At 42.2% G+C, this 22,605-nt stretch overlaps 1 protein-coding gene across 2 annotated transcripts in view; it reads right to left on the reverse strand.

The window, feature by feature from the left end:
• The window catches only part of PXK (PX domain containing serine/threonine kinase like), a 54,346-nt gene that overhangs the window by 17,594 nt on the left and 14,147 nt on the right, over nucleotides 1–22,605 (reverse strand). For both annotated transcript variants that reach the window (XM_054978366.1, XM_054978365.1), the window contains exons 3-14: nucleotides 21,581–21,628; nucleotides 16,168–16,354; nucleotides 12,085–12,162; nucleotides 11,048–11,121; nucleotides 10,273–10,347; nucleotides 6,552–6,656; nucleotides 6,286–6,387; nucleotides 5,362–5,523; nucleotides 3,721–3,838; nucleotides 2,263–2,341; nucleotides 1,878–1,926; nucleotides 781–858 (exon numbers count right to left, since the gene is read on the reverse strand). In XM_054978366.1, the coding sequence (XP_054834341.1) occupies nucleotides 781–858; nucleotides 1,878–1,926; nucleotides 2,263–2,341; nucleotides 3,721–3,838; nucleotides 5,362–5,523; nucleotides 6,286–6,387; nucleotides 6,552–6,656; nucleotides 10,273–10,347; nucleotides 11,048–11,121; nucleotides 12,085–12,162; nucleotides 16,168–16,354; nucleotides 21,581–21,628 (1,155 nt within the window). The remainder of the gene's footprint in view (nucleotides 1–780; nucleotides 859–1,877; nucleotides 1,927–2,262; nucleotides 2,342–3,720; nucleotides 3,839–5,361; nucleotides 5,524–6,285; nucleotides 6,388–6,551; nucleotides 6,657–10,272; nucleotides 10,348–11,047; nucleotides 11,122–12,084; nucleotides 12,163–16,167; nucleotides 16,355–21,580; nucleotides 21,629–22,605) is intronic.

Raw genomic sequence — 22,605 nt, forward strand, 5'->3', positions numbered from 1 at the left:
GGGGGAAGAATGCTTTCTTTGCCTCAGTCCCATCACTGTAAGCAGAAAAACCAAAGCAGTGAGGCTAAGGGGACAAAAAGGGGAAATATAAAGTGTGACTGTTTCAGTCCTTGATTTTTTGTCTAAACCAAAACCTTGGTACAATTGTCCTGTCTCCCACTAAGCCTCAGAAAAGCAACCCTTTGGAGATATTTGAGAGGCATGAGACTGTTGGGCTCTGCCCCTTTCTCCTGGGCAGTAAGCAGGGCAGAGGCAAGATAAAATGGGCCAAGAGAAAGCCCCGTGGTGCTACAGGCCAGGGTTGCAGAGGCCACTCATCTCAGACAGGGCCAGCAGGACCCACAATAGCTGTAAGCTTGCCTTTTGCTCTACACCACCACTAGCTGGCATCACTGGTCAGTTCAGGGTAGAGTGGTCTCTTCAGAACCAGTACAGCCACAGGGGTCTAATTCTGCTTGCTCCTGTCACAGTGACCCTCTAGGGCAGTGTCCCGCCGGGAACTTTCTGTGCAAGTAAAACGGCCACGTACTGCCGTTAAGAACTCCACTTTATAGCCTGGACAGACACTCAAAGGGAAACAGCAGAACACACGCTGCTGATAAAAGCTGGATCCTCAGCCCCACTGCCAATCCGTAATGCGGAAAAGGAGACCAAAGAGTGTGTGTTCTGGACCCAAGTACAAGCAATGGCTTTTAGATGTTATTAGCTCTGATCCTTGTTATTTAATGTAGCAGTTTGACTGGTAGGTAATCCACACAAATGCAACAGTTCAAGAGTTACCATTTTCTGTTCTTCTACCAGCCTCTTCTCTATGCATTCTTTGGCAGTCTTTAATGCCTCTTTTAACTTCGTGGGAATCTGATAAATAGAGAAAAATTACCCAGGATGGTCACAGAGTCTAAGGATTGCTGCAGGCATTCATGCAGCCATTTTCCCTTGCTCCCCTCACTACAGGTGACCCTTCTAAAAAAATTTAAATTAAGGTAAGCAGCACATGTCAACTATTTCTGCTACCTAGGCACCTAGGCTACGTATACAAGGGATGGAGACTAAACGGTCCAAAGCAGGAGCAGCAAGTTTAAGAAACAAAGGAAAGATTTAACTCATTGCAAACTGAAGACCAAATGAAATCTATGGAGTTTCATGAAAGGCAACTTGTAGATGTTGATGAGGACAGGAAGTAGGCAGCAACTGTTTCAGGCAAAGGAAGATGCGGAGAATAAGCAGGATAAAGAGAGTGCTGGAGCATGCACAGAGCTCAAGGGAGCAAGAGGCAAAGTACAGGAGAGCCCTCAGTGTCAGAAAGAAAGGCCAATGAAAGAGGTTGCAGTAGTTCAAGCAAGGGAAGGAGAAAATCAAAACCATACTGAGATATGTAACCCAAAAAAACAAAAGAAGAAGATGCAGCAAGACTTTATCAGTGGCCAGTGAGGGGGACGGAGAAGAGAAGGAATAGGAAGAATGCAAGATACATTGAATGCAAGATGCCAAGAACAGAAAAATGAGAGGAGAAAAAAATTTCAAGGGAATATTGAGGAACCCTCTCCTATCTATATGCAGCTTTGAGATGGTGGCAAAACATTCAACAGGCAACCCACAAAACTGAAGCTAGCATTAGACAGACAAATCTACTGAAAGATGTTCAGTGGTAAAGCACAGATTTTGCATGCAGAAGGTCACAGGTTCAATCCCCAGCAATCCCAATTCCAAGACAACAGATATTGGGAGAGGGTCTAACTGAGACCTTGGAGAGTTGCCAATATGCAGAGGCAGTACTGAACTAGAAGGACCAAGGGTCTGCCTCAGTATAAAGCAAGTGGATATGGACATGATTCAATGCAACAGGGGAAAGCACTGAATTGGCCATTCAACTGTACCTTAAACTGTGTTTTTTCTGAATTTGTAAGGAGGACATCACTGAATAACCTGAAAGAAGAAGGGGGAGATTTACCAAAACTAGACTGCAATCGTTACCACTCCTTATCCCCTTTTCTACAACCTATATGACAAGCCATTAGTGCACAGGGACTGCCTAAACAATCGCTGTGAATTTAACTCAGGATTGCAGCAGGAATCGTTGCAGTCATTTGGAGAGCCATTTCATGTCTTGTGATATTGCATCTACGAGATTCAAGCAACCACTTACAAGGCCTGAGTTGTACTAGAGGAGGCACAAACAGTGGATTCTGTGCCATTCACGGTCAGTTTTTACTTTGGCCTCCACAGTGAATAAAGGACTTAATTTTACCAGTGAGGACTTACGGCATTTGTAAGAGCCGGGAGACGGTTGGCATACCATTCTTCATGGCTTCAGGAGAAAGAATGGATTCCAGTACAGTCACTAAAGGAGAAGGGGAAAAGATAGTGATACTGAGATACACGCAGGCCATGCAGCTTCTTTTTAAGAATTGCATTAAAAGCTTGGAAGCGTTTCAAGGAGAATGCCTTTCCAACCATAACAAGAAAAATCTTAAATTGACTGATATGTGCAAAGTTGACATTGCAGCAGACCTTTCAACACAAGTTTGTACTGCTGTGGCAAGAGACTGCATACACAAAGATAAAGGCCAGCAGCACAAGGCTGTGTTCACTCAAGGGGCTACGGGTAGATTACATTTTAATGCGAGAGACAGCTGCTGCATTTACCTCTGGTTCTAGTATGTTTTTAACACTGAGGAAAGGACCCTTTAGAAGCACACATTTTATTTGGAAAATCAAAGTGCTACTGCGCTGCTCCCAAGCTCTGAGAATCTGTGGGAAGGACATGCAGCTTTCTGTATTATCTTGATTGTTTGGAGCAGATGATCCTCCACCAGGCAAAAGAAAAGAGAGAACTTTTAGTGAGCAGTTTTGGGTATCCCCCAGAAGCTACCTGCGCATCCTAAGACAGCAACCTCTCTCTAAGAATTACTGCCCTTCTGCAGCAGCGCTGGTTTAGCAAAGAACAAATATGCAGCCATGATCAAAAACAGCTTGCTTACCTATAACTTTTGCTCTTGAAATGTTCATCTGTGCATTCACCCTGATTGGGTTTTAAGTCTGCTCAGAGCCACAACTGGGAAGCTTCAGCTGCTTCCATGTGGGGATCATTTCATGTACAAAACACAAGCAGCTCCCAGATTAAAGGGGAGTTACGCCTGCATGATGTCAAGCTTGTTACAAACATGACTCATGGGGTTCGTGGGGCTGCCCCCTTTTAATCTGTACAAAAATAAGCCCTGTTTTGCGACGGTTTAAAAGGAGGAAACAGTGTGGTGGCTGAAGCTGGAGTGGCCATCCAGATGCTCTAGCTGCAGCCACCACAGAGATAAGGGGACGGAGGTGAGTTCCACCTTCAAAGTGGTGCAGGGCAACCGCTTTGTCCCGTCCTCCCCCCTCAGCTGTAGTTATTATAGTGCAACGTGGTAGGGAAAAGGAGGGCTCTGGGTAATAGCAGGAGTCCTTTTGCTAAGGCATGAGGAGGAAAAAAGGGAGGACCGGGCTGAGGTTGGTGGTGGCAGCAACAATGAGCATGGCAGTGGGCCATACGGACACCATTCCTACTCAATCCTGTGCTGCTTGCTGTTGCTGCCATGGCAGGGACATGCCCCCCTGCCCACACAACATCTTTCTATAACTTGCTTTTAAACACAAATATGGGAGTTTTTTTAAATGGCTGGCTAAGGCTTTAGAACGTTCATACAGGTTAGGGTAAACTATTATGATACACAGTTCACTGACCTACAGATGTGGATGGTGCAGGAGGAAAGCTGTCCGCCGGGACAGAGTCTGGGGGTCTCCCATACGTCATTTCATAGAGTAAGTGACCAAAGCAGTGTACGTCAATACCTTCTAAAGTCTGCAAAGAAGAGGAGGGCGGAAGGATCAGCACCTGCTTGCCAGAACATGTGTATAATAACAGGTGAGCTGCTTCTCCATTTACATCACTGATAATGCGTTTGCATGAATTTCCACTACAGTCTCCAAGTGGAAAAGCATAGCATGAACAGCACATGGATGTAATTGAGAAGATTCACTAGCATGTGGGATCATGTGCAAGAGCAGATGCAAAACAACATCTACGCTGGGTGTTTATGTTGTAAAGTTCTAAGCAATAGCAAATTAGACAAGCGATAAAATGTGAACAGCGTGGTACAGCTTGTTCAATAAATCCTACAGCTGCACCATGCAAGCAGTCAGATGATTCCAGGGCAAGCTGCTCAGAGAGAGCCATCAGCATTATCAGGAGGGCAGAACTGTGATCAGAGAGGAGCAGAAGATTTATTTATTTAGAACATTTTTATGACACCTCTCCAAGAACCTGCCTGAGGCGGCTTACAAAATAATAAAAACAAAACACTAAAAAGCCCCATAAAACACAGCATAAAAGACACACAGATTATAAAAACAAACCAGAGATGGCTTAAAATAACAGTCTCCAGACTAAAATAGTGTGAAAAGATCAAGCCCTTAATTAAAAGTCTGGGTGAAAAGAAAGCAATGTAGGAAAGCCAGGAAAGCCTCCAGGGGAAGGACATTCCACAGGAGAGATGACCCTACTGAAACAGCCCCGTCTCTGGTTACTATTATCCTCCCCTCTGAAGGTGGGGGCACAAACAAGGGGGCTTGTGAGGCAGATCTTGACTGGCAAGCTGGACAGGGAAGAAGAAGGTGGCAGGTGGCAGTGATTTTTCTGCTAGTACATCAACATCAGTAAGGCCATAAGCAGTCCTAATGAAGGGCGGGATCCAATAAGCCACAGATGTAAGAATTGTGGATCTGTCCCATGTTGCCCCCCCCCGGCCCCCAGCGGCCATTTCTGACTCTGGGGTCATGTGAAATAATAGCCATGCCAAGCCAGGAGGTCACACGGAAGAGCAGAAAGGGGCTGTGGGGGAGAGGGGAATGTCAGTACTTTCATCCAGGGGATTGCTGGATCCTACCCATTAAGAACCTACCCATAAGTAGAAGCATTTCTTTTAGGGGGGAAAAAACCATGTATCTCCCTCAGCAAATGAGGGACAACTGCAGTTTTATAATGCAGTACAACGTTCATCTGGACAGGTCAACTACGCACTGCAAGCTGTAAAACTGCATTTCAGAATTAACTTATTTCTCTGCACTCTCTTTCCCTGGGGGCAGAGGGGGACAGGCATGTCGAAATCCCCTCCTATCTTTTCATTGCTTCTCTCTATTTCTTCTTCTCTGTCTTTTGAAAAACAAGCACTTCTCACAAAAAAGCCAGAAACAAATACAATGCTGTAATACCTTTGTCTTCTTATCCAATTATCTTTCTGCTCATCATAGCATAATTAAAAGTTAAGAAAGAGTTTTAGTATTATAATCGTGTCTGTTAACCAAAATAATTTGTCCCCGACTTACATTAATCTTGCGGAACTGTGTAAAATAGGACCGATAGAAGGATGGGAGCCCCAACAATGAATTCTCCAAGTCCAGTAACCTGCATGTATCCCCCTCCAACATTACATTGGAAGCATGTAAGTGACCATATGGAAATCCTCTCTCATGCAAGAACTTTAAGACCTGTGAGACCAAACAGAGAGATTTCAGTTTGAGAAAAGAGGCTGGGATGAACATCCCCTGTAATGCATGCAGTGCCTTCCCAAAAATGCTTCCCAGCCCTTACACAATTAGGGATTTCACTCGAATGATAGGTACAAGGCTTGTTTTGTTGTGATCACTCTCCAGTGCATAATTTTCCCCTGCACAACTCTTTTTGGGTAAGTTCTCCGTATCTGGTATATGTTTCTTTTCCACTCAGAGAGTACATTTCCATTTTGACTAATGTAACAATCAACTTGTTTAGGCACCTGTATGCCTGGTCTTAAAAGCTGTTCCATAAGATGCACTCCTATATTCTGGACTATTCTGGCTACGTACAGTAGTCAGTACACTTCAAATGACTGTAAGAGCCCACCGTCATACTGAGGGGCTGCTTCACACTTTCTTTCAACTTGGACATTTTCCCAGACAGAAGTCCAAGAAGGGACTAGTAATGTTTACATGGCAGTAAGTTATCACTTTTCCACCTGGGGTACATTTTGTAGAAAATGCATTAACATATGATTCTATAATCTCCCTCTTTCTATCCATGGATCTGTTCTGTGAAATTCATTTGGTGTTGGGTTTTTTTTAAGTTCTAACCTCATTTTTTAGCATGCATAAAAAAATTACAGCTGAACTGTTTTTTCCATAATGTTTTACTGCTGCTAAGATAAATATGTCTTCAAGAGGACTGGCTGTCTTTGACTGTAAATGCATTTTGAATAATTATAAAATGTTTACCTCTAGTATTTGTCTGCCAAACGTTTTAATCTGCTGCAGTTCAAGACCTTGAATTTTCTTCGGGTTGCAGTATTTCTTCAAAAACGGATCTTTTGGTTTTGCCTTTAAAAATACATTTCTGCTATGATTGTTACTTTCAAACCAACCACACACAATATGAAAAAAATTAATGCAAATTAAAAATACATTCTGCAATCTTATATAGTTTGTCAAGATCATGTTAATACATATGTTATGGTATGTCCCAAGAGCATACCTTACGCTACCTTATATATCAGGTCCCTTAATGTTCCTTTTTCAATGAATGGTCTAATTACCAGCGCAGAAGATTCACTAGCTGTTGCAAAAGTGACTTTATAAATATAGGGATGCTGTAGAAAAAAGAAAAAGACATACACACATTGAAATTTTACTGTTTTCTGATAGTAAAATCCTATATATGTTTAGTCCCAACAACATGTATATAGAAAGTGTCACTAAACCTAATTTTTGAGCAATTCCCTTGGAAATCTTGGCTTCCCAAATTAAACATTGATCACAAACTGTTAGCCTAATCAGTCTTATTATCGGGGTTAAAAAAAAAAACCAGAGACCTCCTTCAATTTGCATTTAAATCTATGGAGAATAGGGAGTTGGGCCAGGGAAGACAACGAGGAGAAGAAGTCTCACCACTCAGTTTGAGATGAGAGCATAGAATGTCAGAAGGCAAGTTTCTAAAAGAGGGAGGTAGGAACTTAAGACATGGACTGGTCATTGTTGGCAAAGGCTTACCCCCATGTCTCATTTGTTTGGTCCACAAAGGTAAAATATCCTAGTCCCAAGAGAAGTAAACATTGTATTTGTTCTTTAAACAGGACCAGCTGAACTGGGGCGGGGGGAGGTGCTTCCCCCCTTCAACTACTCATGTTACATGCTGAGCAGATTAACAACAGCTTATCACCAGTTGATCAGGATAGGTTTCCCTTTTTCATTTTTAATTTCAGCCTTCCTCTTTACAGTTACCATCAATGCTCGATGGAGCTTGATCAACTGATCATGTCCCTTGGAATGCAGGGCAGGTCCCCCAACCAATGAGCTACTCAGCTGCCTTTGCATGACTCCTTCATAAGTTTAGAGTCTTTAAACATTTCAAGCAGATACAGTCAGGAGTTGTGTTAACTGACATGAACAAGGAAGGTTCAGCTGGTAAAACTCTTAGAAAAATCAGGAGGTTAGAATAACAAGCATCATGTGAACTTTTCATTCTGGAGTTGTTTACATTAATCAAGATTAGGTCAAGACTCATTAACTTCTTAGCAAATATTGAAATAAATATCCGTTGCAAATATTGAAAGGAATGCCACCGTATGCTAAGGTTGACCATGTAAAGAATTTTTAGTGCTCCTTAATATGAAAAAATGCCTAAAGCTAAAGGGTTCCTGCTGTGGCCTTTGGCTGATACAGATGTTAACTGAACACTGAGGTCAAGTGTGAACTTTCCATTCCAGGAAAGATGCACTTTGAAACATGTAGCAGTTTGCACTTTAATTCCCACTCATTCTCACATTGCACTTTCCATCTGGGCCATTAACAAGAACCACAGCTAGCCGTTGCTCATTCCCTACCCTCTCTCCAGTTCATCAATTATATTCATACCGCACCAAATTTTAAAGTGATTATTCCAAACCCACATAGGTTTGGAATGCCATTGATATCAAAGGTTTTCCCTCCCCGCCCCCCAAGCTGGTAAAGAGGTGGTGAGCATTTTGGACTTGAACCAAGGACCCAGATTTGTGTTCCTGTCAAGGCTGGAGCTAGGCAATGCAAACATCGCATAGCCACTATCTCGTTTCTCCCTCACCCACCCAATGCATGAGGTGATATTGAGGCCCTCGGTGCTTCTTCCACCCCTGCAGGCTGAAAGCCTATGAAATGAAGCAGACAAATCCAATGACACATTCTGGATTATAAGACACTTCAGGGAAGAGGAGAGGAGAGGATGTAGGGATTCTGCTTGGCTCTCAGAAAATCTTGTTTCAACCTCAGACATAAAAATTAAATGGCAGCAAGGAGCAGGTCAAACCAAACACACAAGATAGGGGTAAACTAGGGTGTGATGAACATATGTTAGCTGTTTCAGACAAAATGCTGTTTTATTTCCATATGTCCGAAAGTAAGTTTCACTACAGAAATCTTACTTTTGTTTAAACAGAGTATTTGTTCCTGAGCTGTTTAGTATTCTTAATGCTGTTCAGAAGGTTTATAATGAATTGGTCACAACAACACATCACTTTTAATATGATGCAAAAAATGAAATTGGTCTGTGTTGTAAAATGCCTTATGGACCAATAAAGTTGTAAAATTTATAAGTGTGTTAAAACAAATAGCATAATGCTAGATCTGTTGTGACTCTGGGTGTATTACAGCCACCTATAAGGAAAGGCTGAGTGGCAGTAGATAAAATATGTTTGGCATCAGCACACAAACCAGCCTGCCTGCTCAGAAGTATAAGTGGTTATCTACAACACAGCAGTTCCAAATAATCAAGCATGTATGATTATTCGGAACACTCTCTGCAGTGTGGATGGCAGCACACTTTATGCACATCACAGGTAACTGGCACACCCACTCATTTCTAGGGAAGCTTTACGGATAGAGTTTGTGCAACAGCATCTGGTCAGTTGCCCACAATGGTTCTAAGCAGTTGACGCTACTGCAAGATAAACTGGACTGAAACATGGCCACATTTATTCAGAAGCCTGACTTATCAGGCTTATTGTTTATAATATGACGAGTTTAATTTTAAACTACTGCCTCGCTTCAATATCAGTACGGTTTATTTGCCTTCTCACTTAATCTAGAAAGACATCTGAGACGGAATCAACCAGCCAGTCCCCACCCCCCATCACTGTACAGTATTTTCCCTACGGTTACCATAAAGATGGGAATTACAATTTATCTTGCTATGGGGATAAGGGTACTACACATCTGGGCAACATCACAGGTTGTTGTTTTGGGGTCTGCTGATCATTTGTTGGACAGTAATCAAACTATGATGGACTTTTTGATAAGACCAAATGCCACATGACAAAAAACAACCACATGATGGCAAACTCGTCACATGGCAAGGTTTACAGTATCCCAGCTAGTTAGAAAGAGAACACTGCTGCCTGTTCTAGATATATCTGAACTATGAGCAATCAGCCATGCATAAGAATCAATTTCCAGCTGACACATTTAGTTTTTGTTTAAATATTGAAAATTAAAAGCCATTCGGATGTGGCAAGTTTGGAATGTACCTTCTTATGCTAATTTTTTAAAAAACCATTCTAAAAACACATTACATTGTACACAAATGCCCAAGAATACAGCCTGCAGGGCTTCTTATGAAACCTGCAGACTACATCTGCATCACATCTCTCCTCTTGTGGTTCTTATGTGCCCCATCTCACACATTTCTATCCTGCACACCTAACCACAAGGGCAACACATATTTGAATCTCTCAATCAGTACATGTCAGTTACGTCTCAGGGATGATAGTAAAAATTTAAATTGTAGGGAGAGAGAAAAGTAAAATCTCAGAGTTGTGCAAAGCCTAATTGGTGTCCTTCAAGACTTGGACATTCACACACAACTGTACTAACAAGTCCTACAGGTTTTACTCTGCTCCCTACTCCCCCAAAGTTCAGGGCAGGCAATAGCACTTAAAAGCAAAAATGCTCAGTTAGCCCAAGCCTCTAAAGGAATGGACTAATATTTTCAGAAATCTTCCAAAAGATGCTCATGTGAGCCTGTCACAATAGAAAAGAAGGTCCATTCCTGTAGGGTAGCCCTTCATATCAGCTCATTAAGCACATATTCATTCCAGCCTAGCATGAATGTCTAGGAGTCAATCTCTGAAATTAACAGGGAGAATTGGAAAAGAGCTTTTATGTAGTCTAATTTAGTGCTGTTGAAAGGGTACTGGTGTTTTGGGGAGGTGGGTGTTAATGTAAGAAAATACTCACAGAACATGAAGAAAGAAATTTCACAGCACACTGAAGATCTTTGTCTGAAAGATATTTGTCAGGGCCAAGGTCAGCCTGAAAAGACAAGTTACCAAGTTGATTATAAGCGATGAGGGGGGGAAATAAATAGCTGAAGTGACTATAAATCAACTTCAGGGAAGCACAAAGCATACCTCTGTCACACATTCCAAAGCCTTCCTACAAAGCTTATCATTATCTTTATCTCTCCCTTTCTTAAAGTACAAGTGAGACAAACACTTGACTGAGTTTTAGTTTGACAGCACTCAGAGATCAGCAGGCTGTGCAATTTACATACTGGTTGTATTCCACAGATGTTCTGCTGATGGAAGTGGATCTTTCCCCCACCTTCCTTTCCCCCTAGCCACCTCCTGTGATCTCCGAGAAAGCACTGCCAGAGATCAAGGAATCACCACAGACAAAGTAATCAGGCAAATTGGGGCGGGGGGGGGGGAGGTTGGAGTAAGGAGGAGAACCACTTGAGATCACCCCTCTTCTCCCTTCTATCAGAAAAATACTGGTAGGATACATCACATTGGGTGTGGCATGCCCTCATTCTACTTCTTCTTCTCTGCAAGTTTATGACAGGAAACTCCCACAGCAAAACCTCAGAATAAGAGATAGAGTTTACAAAAAGTGACTATGGATGGATATAGCTAGACACCAAAAACCAAGCCAAACCACTCAGAAAAGCACACTGCTAAACCACAACGCAGTTTGGGAAAGGATATAAGCCTCCCCCGAAAAGGAAACTTACCCAGCTCAAAACTAGCCGCTCCTTTGGTTGATTCTTAATCTTCATTAAAAAATATTTCTTACGTATTCTCCAACCTAGAAAAAAGCCAGACACCAAGAGTTTGCATTATACTGCTCAAAAACCATACCAAAGTTTTCATTTTCTACATAGACCAGTCTCAAATAATTAGGCTACCAATGGTGTGCTACCTGATCTAAATTCCCCTGCAGTAACCTGGCATTTAATTTCAGTGCCATTCAGCTTAATTGTGTGGATATTGTTTCATCATTTTGCTTCTTCAAAGGAACAAGGAGGTGATTTTTTTCTCTCTACAGGCTTCGGTTTTGATATTTCATTATGAAATAAAATGTCTGTTACATTTTCACTTCACCCTCCCTCCAAGAAGTTCAGGGTGGCAGAGGCAATTCTCCTCTCCTTCATTTTATCCTCACAACAACTGTGTGTGGTAGGATAGGAATAGTCACCAAGTAAGCAGAGCAGAGATCTGGACCTTGGTCTCCTTGGTCATAATGCGGTATTCTAACCATATTAGCTCTCCCTCTCTTTCCTCCAATTAGTATAATATATATTAGTCTCTCCCCAATTTTATCCTTACAAAAATTCTCATGAGGCAAGTGAAGCTGAGAGCGCATGACTGCCCCAAAGTCACCCAGCAAGCTTCATGGCTGGGTGGATTTGAAACTGAGTGGGTCTACTTAATCCTAGTGTAACACTGGGACCACCAGACAGCACTGCCTCTGGTCATAGCCCACTGGTGAGTAGTACAGTAAGCAGAGGGGCCAAAGTTCAACTCATGACATCTCCACTTCTAAGCACCTCAGGCTGTAGGTTTGGGAAAGAAAGACCTTTGCCAAAGGTCATAAAGAGCTGCTTTGCGTTCAGGAGCTGGAGGAATATTTTCCTCAAATGAATAAGAAGGCGATTTTTTTCTCTCTATCAGATGTAAATATTTGTTACACTGATAAAGTACGCCAGAGGTTATAGTTCTGTGATTTATGACACTTTACACCAGATACAGAAACAGGTAAAACTCTTACCTATATCCTTTAATGGCTCTACTACTTCCCACTTTGGCTCTGACCGAAAGAACATTGAAACATGCTGTAAGGCAATTTCTACAGAAGAAAAAATTTTGGAAGATTTTGTTAATTGTACACATGTTAATAGATATACTTCATTTGTAAGATTTTTTTCCCAATCCAGTCACACACAGAATATTAGAAAGCAAATCTATTGCTTGAAATCAACAGTAATGTGAACCACAGGAACAAAATTTGGTTTTACTGGGCACATATGCTGGTGAAACACACACACACAAGATAAACTCTAAAGGCAAACACCTCTTCCCCCCAAATTGGCCAACCACCAAACAAATGAGCAGCAGTCTCAACTTCACAGCTCATGTGGGTTCACCTGACAGCCGCGGGACAGCTATCTGCATTAGTGGGTTAGAGACAATTACGGGACGAAGCCTCCATGCTCCTGTAAAGTACAGGGCCTGGATGTGCTGTGGTGTAGTGGTTAGAGTGTCAGACTAGGATCTGGGATACCCAGGTTGAAATCCCCACTCCGCCACAGAAGCTTGCTGGGTGACCTTGGGCCAGTCACACACACTCAGCCTTACCCACCTAATAGGGTATGAGGATAAAATGAAGGGGAAGAGAACAATGCAGGCTGCTTTGAGTCCCCATTAGGGAGAAAGGCAAGATATAAATGAAGAAAATTAATACAGTTTAACCCTTTGAAATAAGAGCCAAGTGTGCTGTAGCTTTGCAATCAAATCACTCCCCCTACCCCCTAAGCATTTTCTCTTTGTCAACTGGCCGCTATTGTCTCGGCTCATTAACTTTCCTTTAACACGCAGGCACACATGAAAATTGGCTGGGTGCCTTAAGCATGCATCATTCTGAAAAAAAAACAGAACTATTCCATGAACCAACATTTTAAGTTTGCTTCACAGCAGGCAGAGAGAAGCTAGGAAATTCAAACATTGACAGCAGCATTCCTTTCTCACACCACCCCCACTGCGTTCAGGTGTTTCATCTCCTAGGATGAAAAGCAGGCACACGGCAGGAGATGAGACCTTGAACTGTGAAATGTTGAAGCACCACAGCTTAACAAGGAAAACAGCAGCTCATTTCCGGTTACTGGCAAGTCTAATACAGAACGGACAATTTTTCAGCTCGTTAGGTTAGACTTCAAATATGTAGAAGGCCTCTCTTGGCAGATTCAAGAGCAAGAAAAAAAAAAGCTGGGAGAGTCTGTCTGATTGAGAAATGCAAGAAACCACGGGTGCATGGAGCTTGTAATCCCCCACAGAAGGTGGGAGTGAAATGAGGTATCATATCTCGGGAAATGAGGATTGCGATGTCAGAACGCTTCGCTTGGTTGAACAAATCTTTGAACAAACAGAATTCCCCACAAAAGTGTCTCAGCATAAGAGAAGAAGTTCCAATTTTCTGAAGAACTACTGCTGGCAGTTCCTGAGCCCTGTGTGCAGTCTCCGTTATGCTTGGGGCCAGGTAAAGTCACTGACCTTTGTGTTCTTTTCAGCTCTCCAAACTCAACAGTGGCATTTGTTAGTGCTCCGTATGATGCAAGAACAAGGACCAACTGGTATCGTTTGCTTCTCCATTTAATTTTGTTCCGTACAGCAGGAGTTAGAAATTTGCTTTAGCACAAAGGCTGTACTGAGAACCATCGCAATGGAAATGACAGCAGGTTAATTGAATGGAGACAGTCTTGGGAGTTAAGACGTTTGGTTTACTTTTTTCATTTTAATAATTGTGGCTCAAGGTGGCTTGGTGTGGTGGGAAGTGCTGTCAACTCATAGTTGACTTATGGCAACCCCTGCTGTTATTTCAAGGCAAGAGAGGAAGTTTGCCATTGCCTGCCTCTGCAACCCTGGTCTTTACTGGAGGTCTCCCATCCAATGACTAACCAAGACTGACACAGCTTAGCTTTCTCTGATGAGACTGGGCTTGCCTGGGCTATCTAAGGTGGCTTACAAGTCACAATTAAAACACTACAATTTAAAAATAGCAAAACAAACTGCCCCTCCTAAAAGACACCAGCAGTTTATACTCCATTTAAAGCCCTGGCAAATAAAATAAGCCTTGCAGCTTTGAGTATTTCTACCAAGCTTTTCAATATATGTGAGCTCTAGAAAAAATTCCTTTCAAGAGAGTCCTAACTTTCATTCTCAAAGGTCATTCTTTTTACAATGGTGTTTGTTTTGGTATCATTATGGCAGTAACATTTCAAGCCAGTCACTGCTTGTCCAGTTTTCACATCTCTTGAATCACTTCATACCAGTTCCAAAGACAATATAATAGCACAAATATTTATTATTCCATATGCCTAATATTCCAGACTTGGCCTGTTACTGCAAGAGGTCTCGTTTGCAATTGGACTTCCCTGTTGATGGTCCTACATTCCCTGTTGATGGTCCTACATTCCCTCTCTCTATTTTAACAGTTTGGTTTCCCTTGTCTTTAGGTCCATTTGAACAATACATTGACCTGACATATGGTCCGGGCAGGGAGGAATCACACTTTGCTTGTGACCATATTAACTGATTTGGTACATACAGGCTCTGTAACACTGTTGAAATCCTTCTCATGCAGGATTTAAGCAGCTATTCAGAGGTTATGTACGCAACACTGGATAATACAGCAACGTATGAATGCTCCCCGGCATCAGAGGAAGAGAGCTAAGGTGCACTCCTTGCTCCTTCTGCTCCCTACAGCATGCAGGACTAAAATGGCACTTAGTTCTATCTGCTTCTTCTTGCCCTTTTAAATGCAATTAACTGGCTTGTGTCAATGAGACGGTGCACCTGTATTATTCTGGCATGTGATTCAGCTACCTGGCCTTACACTTGAAGGCCCACAGGGATATATGCAGGACCAAGGAACTGCAGCCCTTGGTTACCACTGGTTCCATTTATCTGATGTCATAAATAACTTTACAATCCTTGAGCCAATCCAGGACAACAGTGAAGCTGGCGACTGAATTCAGAGATCCATGGACAACGTTAGCCCCTTTCAGTCATTATATTTCTTGCATTCATACCATGAACATGCACTATGCATGACTGCCTCAATACAATAACCATTTTGTATGAAAAGGACAACACCAATACATTTCACCTTCAGTACATGCAATCAGAAACCTTAATGTTTCAGGGTACCTGTTTGCATGTACTGAAACTGGAACATGGTGAATGCACATATCAAGGCGACCACACACAGAGCACTTTCCCAGTACGCACAGTAGGAAAGCCAGAAACGTAACAATTGAAAGGGGCAAAATAAAATAATAATGTATAAACGCAATGGACTTTTCAGCAGCACTTTGTGTAGTCTTAGCCTCAATAGGACAGAGACAGAAATATACTTCTAATTACAAGGTAGACTATTTTATTGCTTGAATTGAATTGTGACTTTCACTAAAATCAACACAATGTTGTAAGACTGGACACACATGAAGCTGCCTTATACTGAATCAAATCATCAATCCATCAAGGTTAGTATTGTCTATTCAGACTGGCAGCTGTTCTCCAGGTTCTCCAGCAGAGGTCTTTCACATTTTGTTTTGAATTTATCATCATTTTCATATACTTTTAAAGGAAGTTACTACAGACCGAGTCATGTACCATTTGCAAATTACCACTATTCTACAAGAAATTGAGATCCAACGTTGCAATACAGCTCTGACCAATTGCCAGCCAGCCTCGACATCCACACCTTTCTCTGTTGGTCAACATTCTGTAGCTACAGCCCCTGAACTGTTTTGCCCATTTAAGCCCATCATAAATAACTGGGTGTTGGACAGTGCAGACTAAGAGACCAGTTTCAGCCTCCCTTGACTTTTGTATCCCCTCCTCCTTGGCAGAGAACACACAGACTTAAGTTAGAAGCCATTTAAGCATGTGAAGTCCCCTTTTTAAGATACAGGAATCCCTTCTCAACATGATGAGATGTGGTCATGTAAGTAAGTCAGGCTGTTCCTCCATTCCAAAAAGGTCAAGGGTGAAGGTCTCCCAGCCCCCTCCACCCACACCCTTTAAGTGTGTTATCCTCAAGGACAATAAAGGAATTCCAAAGCCTTTTACTTACCAACATAGTTTACAGAGTAGTTGTTTGGATCAAAAAATTTCTTCACCAGTTCACAGTTGGAAAGTATATGGTTGGAAGTAATTACATTAAGATAGTTCTGGAGTCCTTTTTGCCTTTCAGCTATGAATTCACGATCCATATTGCCGATCAATTTTTTGGGAGGAAGAGGTAAACTAAGAGCAGAAATCTTTTAAAAAAAAAAAAAGATGAGGTCCGTTGTGAACTATTAACTCAGTACATGTACATTGCAAACCGTTTTTAAAAAAAATCCGATAGCAGGCACTTTGGAAACATAGCACATAAACTGGTAATTTATTCATGGTCGAATCCAGCAGAGGATTTGGGGGTGAGGAGGGGATTTTCATCTATTTCCTCCTCTCATTGCAGACCTGACTCCCCACCCACCCCCGGCTGCTCCTGAGGGGTCTCCTGTTCACAAGGAGCACTGGAGGGGCATTTGGGGCTGCGGAAGGAGGAAGCATGTGAGAAAGCTGCACTTTGTGGGCAGAAATCCCTTGGGGTAGTGGAAATTATTATTAGATCCAAGCCATACGTTTGATTCTAAGCCCCAAACACCTGCAGTTAAGGAAGCCCAAATATGCTGCACAAAAATAATATGTAACTATTTCTTAATAATATACATTCCAAGCATCACTCTTTACACCAGGAGTTTTAAATGTTCAGAGGATGGCTTATCAACTTTTGCAAAGCAGTTTCCATGCAGAGAAGCAATTAAATCTGCATTAACTACATGACCATAAACATAGGGTGGTAGTTATGTCCAATTAGGTCAGAATGATACAGCAGATATTTCATACAGTGTATTCATGCATCACTTGAGAGGCAATAGACAAGAGATTTGGTTAATAGTACTGAATTTACATAATTCCAGAGTTACATGCAGGTATCACTCATCCTTTGTCTCTGTTTTTGCTATGCCAACAGGAGCTATTTTATAAAGAGGTTTTTCTTCATAAAGCTGTTTTCAGTGTAAGCCCTGTGGGCAGTTATTCTACTTCTCTCTTCCTATTCCTGCCTCTTATCCTGTTGGTATTAAATCCAAGCATAGGCGGCAAACATAAGAACTTAAGCAGAGTCGTGATGGATCAGACCAGGGGTCCATCTAGTCCAGCATTCTGTCTGACGCAGCAACCAACCGGTTGACCTGGAGGTTCAAACAAACAGGGCACAGGGACCAACACCCTCCACTGGTGCTTCTTCCCAGCACTGGTAATTCTAGGGTTTGCTGCCGCTGAACATGAAGGGTCCCTTAAGTACCTATAGCTAGTAGCCATTGCTGGACCTATCCTCCATAATCTGTCCAACCCCCGTTTAAAGCTACTTATGTCTGCTGCAATCACTACCTCACTGGGTTTAGTTATTCATTGAGTAAAGAAGTTATTCCTTTTGTTTGTCCGGAACCTATCTGCCAACAATTTCGTTGGATGCTCTCAAGTTCTGGTTATTATGCAAGTGGGAGATAAAGCTCTCTCCACTTTCTCTACCGCTTGCATAATTTTATAAACCTCTCTACTCTCTCCCCTTAGAGCCAAAACACACGTTAAGAAATACCTAGGTTCAGCACGTGTTCTCTTACCTCAAGGTTTGCCGGGATCTGTAGGCGTCCTGGAAGCTTAAAGTTTAGCATTTACAGAGCAGCAGGGAGGGAAATACAGGCGCCTGTATTTCCCTTCCCCTTCCTGCTGCTCTGTAAATGCTAAACTTGTTCTCTTACCTCAAAGTGTGCTTGGATCTGCAGGCATCCTGGAAGCTTAAAGTTTAGCATTTACAGAGCAGCAGGAAGGGGAAGGGAAATACAGGCGCCTGTATTTCCCTCCCTGCTGCTCTGTAAATGCTAAACTTTAAGCTTCCAGGACGCCTACAGATCCCGGCAAACCTTGAGGTAAGAGAACACGTGCTGAACCTAGGTATTTCTTAACGTGTGTTTTGGCTCTTAGCTATCTTTTTTCCCCTAGACTCTCCAGTCTTTCCTCACGGGAAACAAACACAAGACTGAGAGCATCCAGAAGAACAGTTTTCCTAGTCAAAATCATATTCATTGTACAGATTTTCAGGGAACATCTGTTACAGAGAAAAGGCTCGCACATGATCTTCACTTTGACAAAGAAAGTTAAACGAGTCACCGGATGTGAAAAATACTTTCTTGATTCAGAGAGCACACTATCTATTGTTAGCTTAATAATATAACCAAAGATCCAGGCATAGTAATTTTAGCACCACTGCTTCTGCATTCCTTTAAAAAAAAAACTCAAGAAAATAAATCACCTACAATGAACATAGCAGAACTTGATATTTACAACCCCCGAAGTCTTCTTGCACATATTGTTATAAGAGGGAAAAGAGTGTGGCACAACCACCAGGTTCACACCTGCCGCCTCCAGAAACAAACTCCTCACCCGCTGCCAGAGGGGACAAGCTAGATCTTGTTGAAGATCTAATCATGACAAAAGATCTTAACTCTGCCAGGCTTCAAGCTCTGTAGCCAAAAGGGCACAGAACTCACATTTCTCTAACAGCACAGATCAGTTGGAAACACCTCCAACCCACTCAATACACAGTCTTCCTTCCTAGAAGACCTTTAAATGATTTATATTGCTGTGTGTGGTCGGGATGTGCAGCATGTGTCAATGTGAATGCAGCCTATTCTGCAATCATAGTCCAAATTCATGGTCAATAGACTTAAGTATGGGGGGAGGGGACCCTCCTCCCATCGCTTCGCACTCCTGTGCTACTAGAGCTGCTGGTTTAGGGTTCTACTCTCCAGTTGTATCCACACACATTGGGATATTGAGCTACAGCAGTACTTTGTATCTTGTGTAGACAAGGCAATCTTGTTAAAATTATTTCTATAATGCAATAACAGTGAAATATATAACCATGTGCGAATGAAGCCTCGGCTTCAAGGAATGCTCCCAGTCTCGGCAGTGACCCACAAATGGCTGTCAGGGATCTTTAACCAAGAACCAAGGCACCTTTACAAGTTCTGAAGGAACACAGAGACTCCAAACCATGCAAAAACTAGAAGCAAAGTTTACTGTGAGAGAATAATACAAATACCTGGGCTGGAGGATTAGCAATAAGTGTAATAATACCCAATTATGGAGAGACACTGACATGCCAGTCACTCCAAGCATTCCAACATACAGTGCAGGCTTTTTGATACGACAGGAGGGATGACAAGTCAAGCGGTAAAGAGGGGGGAGGTCTGATCTGAGAAAAGGTCCAAATCTCAAGGCAGGGGTCTACATGCCTGGAGAGCAAATAATCCAAGAGCAAACAGATGCATGTCAGTGGGCACTACCGCTGATTACAAGCCATGGGCAGACAGGACCAAGTCAGGCTCCAGAGGAAGCATCTAGATCCTGCTGAGGCAGCCTGTAGGTCAAGGCACAACCTGGAGGTCAAGGCACTTCCTTTGTGCCCCTCCCCACACAATGCCAGGTATCATGAAAGGAAGATGCTTGAGGAGGCTCAGTAGCTTCAGTCAGCCCAGTATGCCAGTGTTGGGGACATCACATCATTCCAGCAGATATCCCACTTCTAACGTTATGAGTGGGGTGGAGGTATCTTTAGCTACATTTTTAAAAAAAATCACACAGAACACTTTAGAAAAGTTGGCACTGTCAGAACACTGTTGGAGAAGGTAAGGCTGTTTTTGTGAAACATAAATGCTGCTGTTTCATTCCTTTGAAAAACCATCATTGTTTTTCTTTTCTGAGAATGCATTCTCAGTCCATCTAGAGGAAACAGGAAGGAAGGTTCATGGGATTTGTAAGTACAGCAGAATTGCTTCCTCTGTCACACTGGGAGATGTTTTTCCTAGAAAACCCATGTTGAAATCATTCATTTCTCCTGAAAAGTGATTTAATATCCCTCTTTCGGATCAGCCAACCAAGTTCCCTGTTGCCCCAGGGAAATATTCTGCTGCAATTACAAATTTCAAGTCTACCTAAGCTTGGACCAGACCAGGACGGCCAATTTCCAGGATGTCCATCAAAAAAAAATGAATGGGGGTATATAAGTTTCCATACCACACACAAGACTTACAGCCTTCACTAAATATCCCACCTCAGGACTTTGTTAATGCAGCCTAAGTAGATAACATCATTGTAACACTGCACTGTATTATGCAATTCAGGTAAGGCGTTTCTCCAGAAAGCAAGATGAATCATGTGCTGTTAAAAATGATGGGGATATGCAACTCAGCACAGCTATTGTGAAAGCGGATAAGTGATCCTTGAACTTAAGGGCAACTCAGGAAGTGGTGTAGGAGGCAGCATTTTTTAAGATAAATCTCTTCATTATAGTACAGAAAAACCGCCAATGATGTTTGCTATTAAGAGCTCATTAAAACGCCATAACAGGAATCTATTATTCTATGCCTTTAACAGTCCATACAGAGGGGAACGCAATATATCTGCATCAGCTTGCATGCTAGTGAAATGACAAAGGCCACATTCAGACAAAATTCTTATACAGTCTGCATTAGACAGAGGGTGAGGAGGTACAAAATGGACAGTTGAAATAAATTCTGAAAAAAACTCTGCAACTACTCATTTCCCTTTTCTGCTTGCAAGCACCAAGCATTTATTTATCATACAGCCCCTTCCCTGTATTTTCCCACACATGCTAAACAGAAATGAATGTCTTTGAAAGAGTACAAACACACAGAAGCTGCAGTGTTTGGGAGGGAAAAAAACAAAAAGAAACATTGCCCAGTGATAGAGAAATGCATCACGCAAGAGCATTAGCAAGAGCATTAGCAAGTGTTTTTAGAAACAGACACACACTGCAGTTCAATGCTCCATTTAAAAAGATCAATATGACTTTGGCTTTTCCAAGGGAAAAAGAAAACACATTTGAACCCAAAAAAATGAATCAAGTTATGCCATGGCTGGGCAATTGTAAACATTTGCCACTCTCCCACATTAATCTTTTTCAGCTGCTCTCAGTAATACTTGTATGGAACAAGAGTTCTTTTCCCAAAAAGTATAACCTGATTATTTCAGTGTTTTGAATGCTCGCAGTTTACTGGGAGAAAGGTGGGCTTTACAAATAACCAATCAAAAATAAATTAGAAAGGGTGATTTTCCTTTGAAGTCTTTTTACTGTACTTTACTCAAAGTGGAAGGCCTTTCCACTTTAAAGCCTTCCGAATTGCTTGTGAACTAAAAATTGTGATAAATCCAGATTAAAAACTGTAAAATCTTAACAATAATTATAAAAGCAGAAGGCACTGGCACAAAACAATAGCAAATAGGAGAGCAGAGAAAAGCAGCCTGTTGGTTTGAATTATTTGCTTTTTCATCACCTCGCACGCAAAAGCTGTTTTAGAAACACAAATATTCAGAATAAAATTTTGAATTATGAGAAGGAAAAAAAGACCTCTTACCTGCAAACTATTATTCAGCAAATCAAAGTCACTGTATCTTCTCACAATCTGCAAAAACACAGAATTAGCACTAGTACAACACACAGGTATTGCTGTGCACGAACAACCTTATTCAGGCCAGGCACGTTGCATAGCATCACCTAAGTCTCCCATCCCACAGACGTTAGAGGAGGATACGTTGGCAGACTAGGATCCCATCAGCACAGTGAGGCACACAGAGGATCCAGGGGGGTGATGGGGACAAGCCAGCATTGCTTCGGGTGCAAAACCGTTCTAGGAGAATCAAGCAGAGGATGGAGAGAGCACTGCCATTACATGCTACAGTTGTCCTACGGCAGTAAAATGTAACGGGCTTATGCTTTTCCAGTTACACTGCTAAGGATTCTTATGATCAACTTTACAGAAACAGGCCATTTTCACACGTCTTAACCGCCACACAAAACTCACAGAACGACAGCGCCTTCATGGCGTGATTTCCCATCATCATTCCTTTTCGTGGCGCAATTTCTGAAGTCATCGCACCATGAAATGGAGTCATGAAGGGAAATCGTGTCATGAAGGCGCCATCGTTCCGTGAGTTTTGCACAATTTTGCGTGGCGGTTAAGACGTGTGAAAGCAGTTTCTCTGCTAAAATAGGGATAGGAAGTTCATTTTTACAATAGTCCATGTAAAGCAGTCCTCCTCAGAATAGCCGGGGGGGGGGATTCACTCTCCCTATAAGTCTTTGCATCATGGCATTTGATACTTCAGAAATTGCAGATCAGTCAGGTCTCCTCAGCTTGTATAGAGATGCTTGTTGAAGAGCCAATGCTTCCAAGTACACAAGCAGATGAAAGGTAGAAAATAGCCTGACAGGCCACAGTGTAAAGGTGAAGCAAAGGCAGGGCGGAGAGAAAGATCCTCAGAGAAGCGAGAAGTAGCTTGGAGGTAGACTATCTGCTTTGCTTGTTGGGGTTCGAACCCCAGTGTCTCAAACTAATAAGTAGTAGATTATATAGAAGTCCTCTACCTTAGACCCTGGAGA

The sequence above is a fragment of the Eublepharis macularius genome, chromosome 4, assembly GCF_028583425.1.
Source record: "Eublepharis macularius isolate TG4126 chromosome 4, MPM_Emac_v1.0, whole genome shotgun sequence".
NCBI lineage: Eukaryota > Metazoa > Chordata > Lepidosauria > Squamata > Eublepharidae > Eublepharis > Eublepharis macularius.